We start from the raw sequence: 8,018 nt of genomic DNA on the forward strand, positions 1-8,018 counted from the left end.
GCAAAAGGTATGACTAAAGAGGTTAAATTTTGATCATTAATTTTAATATCAAGGAGTATTTTTTTTGTTTTTATTATGATTAATATTTAATTAGTCAATAAGTACATAGTAATCCCAATTATTGCCAATTTTATTGATTATTTTATGAGATGATTATCCAATACAATAATAGCCAAATTGGTCATAAATAGTGATTCCAATTACTATCAATCTCCTATTGATTATTTTAATGAGAAGATTGTCCAAAATAATCCTAGCCCAATTTCTTATGGTTTTTCTTTATTTAGAGTAGCCTATGATTATAATTAGTAGCCTATGATTATAATTATTGAGGGTTACCACGACATGAAATTGCAGGGGTTAAGATTTTAGTCGTTAGAGAGCCAAAGTTCTTGATAATTAGTATATCCCTTTTTACGGAAACAGAGCGGGTTTATTATAAATCTTTACACTATTAATTTATTATAATAAACTTGGTTTATTATTTGGTGTAAACGTTTATTATTTGGTCACAAACTCACAACACCTTTAACACACATACATCATACCAATTGAATTAATTGATCACGGAATGTTAACTACTCGGTCTATATGCTTGTAACGCGTATAATAGAATGCTTGCATCATTAATAGGAGATGTTGATATATGTCAGTTTTTTTTCCCTCTATATTTTATATGTAATTAACATGTTTTTTTTCCTAATGATTTTTAGAGATAGGACATCGTTTGAACGAAAGTTATAATCTCATCGAGGACTTGAAGATTAGCAATGAGAGGCAAGATTGGACTCTAAAGATAAGAATCACTAGAATGTGGGATGTAATTAGCCCGAAGTCCAATAAGTTTCTAGGTATTGACATGATACTAGCTGATGAAGACGTAAGTATTTTTGCACAACAACTATCATGTATTATTCCAATATTTGTTATTACCTAATATCTCTTTGAAATAAAATCTAAGGCAATAAAACAGAGACAACACATACATGCTTCAATTACAAGAGAAGATGCATCTGATTTTAGAGAAAAGTTCAAAGAGGGATGTATTTATATGATTAAGCACTTTAATGTGACGCCTAACAAGAAAGAGTGGAGGATTGTCACAAATGATCACATGATATTTTTCAATTTTGCAACGTCGACTCAATTACTAGAGAAAAATAATCCAAAAATCCCTAAACATAAGTTTGAACTGGGAGATGATGAATTAATCAAGCAACGATGCAACTCAGTTGTTTAACTCAGGTTTTTATTGATGCGTTTCTTGATTCGTTTGGTCTTAGGTTTAAACAAGCTTCACTCGTTTGTTTTCGCCTAAGGGTTCTAAATCTGATTTCAAGGCTTCACTCACCTTAATCTCGTGATTTAGGGGTTTTTTGAGGATAGTTTGAATTAGCTTCACTCACTAATTAATCTAACCTCTCTTAAATCAGGTTTCACTCGCCTAATCTAAGGGTTTTTATGTTTAACTTCACTCGTCAAACACAAAGAAAACTTGGAAAGAAACGTTCCAAATTAACAAGCAATAAAGCTTTAATCAACAAAACAAACTTCTTCTTTAATTCAAAGTTTACAACCTTTATTTATAGACTCAAAACTAATTCTAAACCTAATCAAATTAGAAAACTAATCCTAATTGAATTAGAATCCCATTTGACCTAGAAAACCTAAGAAAACCGAAACTTGATCCCCAAGTTCCTAATTCGGATATGACTAAACTAACTAAGTTTAATTCAACTTAGATTAGGTTATTCAATCCTCCTAAAACACCTAGACACGCCTAAAAACCAAAGTCAAGTCCTAATCCACTTAGGAATTTACTTTGTTAAAAACAAGTCCTAATTCAAATAGGAACTCACTAGACCAAAACAATTCCTAATCAAAATAGAAATCCTAATGCTTAAAACAAGAAAAACCCTTTCAAGTGAAAGGTAAAAACTTGTAAGCCAAAATCTAATCTAAGAAACATTAAAGAAACGGACTAAGAAAGGAAACGTTGAATGCATCCGCATCATACTCCTCCTCTTGAAAACTAACTTGTCCTCAAGTTACATCATAACAAGGAACAAGATCATTTGCACTAAGAGAAGCACAAACGCCTTCACCAAGTAGCACTTGAAATGTATCATAATTCTCCCTATGCACGATTTTAAAAGGCCCTTCATCAAAGGATTCATGCTTGTCTTTGCGGTTGTTGTATAACTTCTGTGCACTCAAAGAAAGCCACACATAGTCACCTATCTCAAATGGAGACTTACGAACAAGTTGAAGCACTCTATCTTGCTGCTTGTCTTTCTTCTTCCTTTTACTTGAACCACCTTCATCCCATGTAGAAAGAGAAATAACCTTGCTGCCATCATGTTGCATAGGTTCGAATTTAGGAGGCAAAGGTTTTAATCCAATCCTTTTCCCTTTATGTAGAACTGAAACCACATTCTTCTTTGCAAGGTAGATCACATCACGATCAAATTGCCAAGGACGGCCTAGCAACAAAGCACATGCATCCATAGGAACAACATCACACCATACTTTGTCTTCAAACTCACCAATTGTAAAAGAAACCAATGCTTGTTTCGAAACATGTACTCCTCCAACATTTGTGAGCCAATTAAGTTTGTAAGGATTAGGATGGTTCCTAGTCTCAAGCTGCAATGTATCCGTCATCTTCTTAGAGCATGCATTAGTACAAGAACCATTATCCACAATAACTGAACAACTACGCCCATTCACTAAGCATCTAGTGTGAAACAAGTTCTCCCTTTGTGCCATATCAGTCAAAGGAGTAGATTGAGCATGGAGAAGCTTTCTCAAAACAAGTGTGTTGTGATCCGGGGCTGCCTCACACAATGGTTGCTCTTCACACTCTTCCTCAAAGTCATATTCATTCTCCTCTCCTTCACGTTGCTCTTTTAGAAGTAAAGCAAGTTTAGCATCCTCCTCTTCTAAGGCTTGGTATCTTGTTAATGTCATGACCCTTCTATTAGGACACTCGGACTTGTAGTGACCTCTACCTTGACACTTGAAACACTTGATTTCATCTTTATCAACTCTTTGATTTTTAGCTTGAGCATCAAACTTAAAGGAATCCGAAACACCTTTATTCTTTTCCCAATTTTCAGATTTTTCAAAACCCTTTGAAGTCTCACCCTTTAGAGCATAATTAGGTCGAAAAGATTTCAACTTTGAAGTTTTAATTTGTCTTTCAACCTTTACAGCAAGCTCACAAGCCTCATCAAAAGTAAAGAACGATTGCAACTCAACTTTATGTCCAATTTCCATATTAAGGCCAACAAGAAATTTAGAGATCTTTTGTTCCTCCTCATCTTTACAATCACAAGCTAATGACAATCTCTCAAATTCTTTAATATAATCTTCGACACTCAAATTATTTTGTTGCAAAGTATTGAATTTGTGAAACAAATCTTGCTTATAGGATCGTGGAACAAAGCGTTTTCTCAATTTTTGTTTCAGCAAATTCCATGAATTAATTCTTTCTTTCTTTTCCCTTTCTCTCTTGATTTGACAATTATCATACCATAAAGATGCAAGCTTTGACAATTTAAGAATAGCATAAGTAAAGCACTTATAATCATCAATACCTTTGTGAGAGAAAATTCGATCTACTCGTCGCTCCCAATCTAGATAAACTTCTGGATCTAAAGTACCATCGAATTCTGGAAGATCACTCAGTTTGATCTCCTCATCCTTCTTGTATCCACCACTACCAATAGAACCTCCCGAAGCCTTAGCCTTCAATTCGGACATCTCCCCTTCAAGACTCTTCATATGATTCATGAAAATAATGTTTTGTTCCATCAAAGCAGCCATTTGTTCAAGCAAGTGAGTTTCCGTTGATTTACTCGCCATATTTGCGCACAATCAATAATCTTCCCTCGAATGTTTGTTGCTGTAGATTTTGCGTCACTTATCCAATGACCACGAAATTTTACAGGCTATAATTCTAGTCCAATAGGAATCCAACCAAAAAAGAATCACCGAAAAATACCAAGTATATAGTTCGCAGTAACCTAAAACTTCCAACTGGTCCAGATCTGCGCCGAGAAGAACAAGAACCAAGAAACTAGCACGAATTGATTCTTGATTGCTCAAGAACAAGGATATAACGACTCAATAATCACACCAACAGCTCTGATACCATTTGATGCGTTTCTTGATTCGTTTGGTCTTAGGTTTAAACAAGCTTCACTCGTTTGTTTTCGCCTAAGGGTTCTAAATCTGATTTCAAGGCTTCACTCACCTTAATCTCGTGATTTAGGGGTTTTTTGAGGATAGTTTGAATTAGCTTCACTCACTAATTAATCTAACCTCTCTTAAATCAGGTTTCACTCGCCTAATCTAAGGGTTTTTATGTTTAACTTCACTCGTCAAACACAAAGAAAACTTGGAAAGAAACGTTCCAAATTAACAAGCAATAAAGCTTTAATCAACAAAACAAACTTCTTCTTTAATTCAAAGTTTACAACCTTTATTTATAGACTCAAAACTAATTCTAAACCTAATCAAATTAGAAAACTAATCCTAATTGAATTAGAATCCCATTTGACCTAGAAAACCTAAGAAAACCGAAACTTGATCCCCAAGTTCCTAATTCGGATATGAATAACCTAATCTAAGTTGAATTAAACTTAGTTAGTTTAGTCATATCCGAATTAGGAACTTGGGGATCAAGTTTCGGTTTTCTTAGGTTTTCTAGGTCAAATGGGATTCTAATTCAATTAGGATTAGTTTTCTAATTTGATTAGGTTTAGAATTAGTTTTGAGTCTATAAATAAAGGTTGTAAACTTTGAATTAAAGAAGAAGTTTGTTTTGTTGATTAAAGCTTTATTGCTTGTTAATTTGGAACGTTTCTTTCCAAGTTTTCTTTGTGTTTGACGAGTGAAGTTAAACATAAAAACCCTTAGATTAGGCGAGTGAAACCTGATTTAAGAGAGGTTAGATTAATTAGTGAGTGAAGCTAATTCAAACTATCCTCAAAAAACCCCTAAATCACGAGATTAAGGTGAGTGAAGCCTTGAAATCAGATTTAGAACCCTTAGGCGAAAACAAACGAGTGAAGCTTGTTTAAACCTAAGACCAAACGAATCAAGAAACGCATCATTTATAGATTCATATAATTACTATTCAAACTCAGTCTATAATTATTATTATATACAACAATTTACAACACTCTGTACCATAAATAATTATTCTACTTTATTTATTATGCAGATGTGTTAGGCCAACTAAGAGGAATTGGAGATCTAAACATAAAGCTGGGAAGGTCTCCATTACGAGAAATCATATTAGAACACACAAGGTATAATTATTTAGTATTAAAAATTATAATCAATTATATATATTTATTAATATCCTAATTAAACACTATTCTCATATTTTAATACAGTGGACAAACATACTTGATAACACTATGGGGAAAAATAGCCGAAACATTCAACAACCATCTCGGTGTAAATAATGTACCAATTGTGCTTATCATTACATCTCTCAGAATTAGAACCTATAATGGTATGTATTTGAATCGAAGAAACATAACATCATACTATTTTTAATCAATTGTGTATGTGAATTGTGAGCTAATATTATATTTCAAATTAAAGGTAATATAACTTTTTCATCCAATGGAGCAACAAAAATATACAGGGACATAACCATACTAGAAGTAAATGAATTCATACAAGGGTAATTACACATTAATAATATTATTCATATATAAAATCAGTTTCACCACGTATTATAAGTACTCATACTTCTCGCAATTTTTTTTAATTTTTTTCACAGGAAAACAGATAGTTGCATAGAAGTACTTACCCTATCAAATACAGAGAACAATGACCAATCAAGGTCAATGAAATTAGATGAACTTACCCAGCTTTTATTTAACAACAATATTAAAGATGGTACTAAAGTGGTATGCAAAGCTATGATATCCGGAATTAAATTAGACAATGATTGGCTATTTTCATCATGTGCTAAGTGTAGATCTAAGCTCCAAAAAGATTGTGGTAGATTTTTTTGCTTCAAATGCATGGAAGCACGGGATTTCCCCATACTAAGGTAATAATCGTATTTAAAACAAAACTAAACACAAAATAATTATTTATCGTTCCAACTACTAAAAGTAACTAATTCCACAGATACAGGGTAGAAGTAGAGGTGGAAGATGATACGGCAAAATTAACATTTGTTAATTTTGATAAACAGGCAGAGAAATTAAAAAAAGTAAGATCATATGATCAAGACTGTCAGATGATTTCATGAAGAACTATATCTTTAACACATGCAGTTTTATCACTTAGGCATTAGGCAGTTGAAGGCTTCACTGATGGATGGTTTCACACCTAAAAAACATTGAATAAGAAGCCTAAGAAACTAACGCCTAGGAGGAAAAACATAAAACAATTTCAATCACGTCTTTTTCAAATGCACCATTTGCTCAACAGAATGTCAATGCTTCACAATCAAAAAAAACTCATACATCATCAACAGAACGAAGAAGAAACTCCGTACAAGCCAATCTTAGACCGTTTAACCTGTAAAAAAAATCATAATTATGAATTAAGTACTATAGTATAAAATAAATCACCAAAAAACAAAAAAAAATAAAGTCAGAATTTACCGTCTAAAAGCAATCCCATATTAGCAAGAGTTACAAATAAGGCAAAGACAAACCCAGGCCACATTTTGTCAACCTCTTGATACAAGGCCGCACGTCCCTTTAAGTTCAGCTGTGACTTTAGATTGTAAAACAACATAGTTAAGTAATATGAATCACAAAATATAAAATTAATACATAATTAAGTATGTTCACAAGACCCGTTAAAAAAAGACATAAAACTCATTACCAGCGAATTGATGTGAGCATATACATTGCGAACAAATCGCAAGTAATCGAAAGCCTCAATAAAGTTGTAGATTACTTTTTTTTTGCTGCCGGTATGATACACATGTTTAATTTGTGGGTGGACATTATATACATCCTTCCACGAAAACTGAGGACCAGCCGGAGGAGCCGAAGGAGAACCAGCCGGAGGAGCCGAAGGAGAACCAGCCGGAGGAGCCGAAGGAGAACGTGGCAGAGGAGCCGAAGGAGAACGTGGCAGAGGAGATGAGGGAGAACGTGGCAGAGGAGATGAGGGAGAACGTGGCAGAGGAGCCGAAGGAGAACGTGGCAGAGGAGCCGAAGGAGAACTTGGCAGAGGAGATGAGGGAGAACGTGGCAGAGGAGATGAGGGAGAACCTGTTTGGGAAGGAGAACCCACCGTAACCGGAGACGGGAAGGAGCCCAACATAATCAAATTACTTCGAATTGACTGCTCACATACAGATTGCTCATTCGCTCGGAGGTTTGAGAACAGCGTATGAGTTTGTACATTATTTCCCTTAGGGCTTGTCATACTACCCTGGGCTTTTAGAACTTCACTCTCTGTAAAACCAAACATACATAACACGAGTCTTTTTCTGCCGGAGTAAAAAAGTGGGTGTTCGTCGTAATACCCGTAGACAGTCCTAAACAAGAATTCAAAAACTAATTAATAAAGCTAAAACTGTATTCGTTGGTTTGATGACCAACATCTTCATGATAATCACAGAATTTTTCTTGATTCCGATTGCTCGCAGAACCCTTCATGGGACCGGCTTCTCAATTGAGATTCGTCCCTTGATTTCTTTTAGGATAGCTTGGCTATCCTTGTTAAACGCATACTTTGGGGAGTATGGTTTGAATTCTTTCTTCTTCTTCTGGGCCGGCTGTTTAGAGGAGTCAGCCGCCCAGACCTCTTTTCTCTTCTTTTCATCTTTGTTGGACGACTGTTTCTGTCGTCCTTCTCTTTTGTCGAACCTTTTCCCGTCCGACTGTTTTCCCGTACTACAAAGATCAGTCGCCTGTATATAGGCTTCCGCTTCAATTAAGGCTTCTTGAAGAGTAGCCACCCTCTTTCGAACCAAATCAAATTTGAAGGTCGACCCGTCTTTGAGGCCTCTGAAAAAGTCAGTGTAG

The 8,018-nt window shown here is 34.8% G+C and overlaps 1 protein-coding gene across 1 annotated transcript; it reads right to left on the bottom strand.

Annotated features, from left to right (window-relative positions):
* Positions 1 to 6,048: 6,048 nt before the first annotated feature.
* Positions 6,049 to 7,504, bottom strand: LOC110684869 (sulfated surface glycoprotein 185-like). Its single transcript, XM_021861310.1, has 2 exons — positions 6,865 to 7,504; positions 6,049 to 6,753 (listed from the first exon to the last, which is right to left on the bottom strand). The coding sequence occupies exons 1-2, from the start codon at positions 7,459 to 7,461 to the stop codon at positions 6,628 to 6,630; spliced, it is 723 nt and encodes a 240-aa protein (XP_021717002.1). The 5' UTR covers positions 7,462 to 7,504; the 3' UTR covers positions 6,049 to 6,627.
* Positions 7,505 to 8,018: the final 514 nt, after the last annotated feature.

The sequence above is a fragment of the Chenopodium quinoa genome, unplaced genomic scaffold (assembly GCF_001683475.1).
Source record: "Chenopodium quinoa cultivar QQ74 unplaced genomic scaffold, ASM168347v1, whole genome shotgun sequence".
Classification (NCBI taxonomy): Eukaryota; Viridiplantae; Streptophyta; class Magnoliopsida; order Caryophyllales; family Amaranthaceae; genus Chenopodium; species Chenopodium quinoa.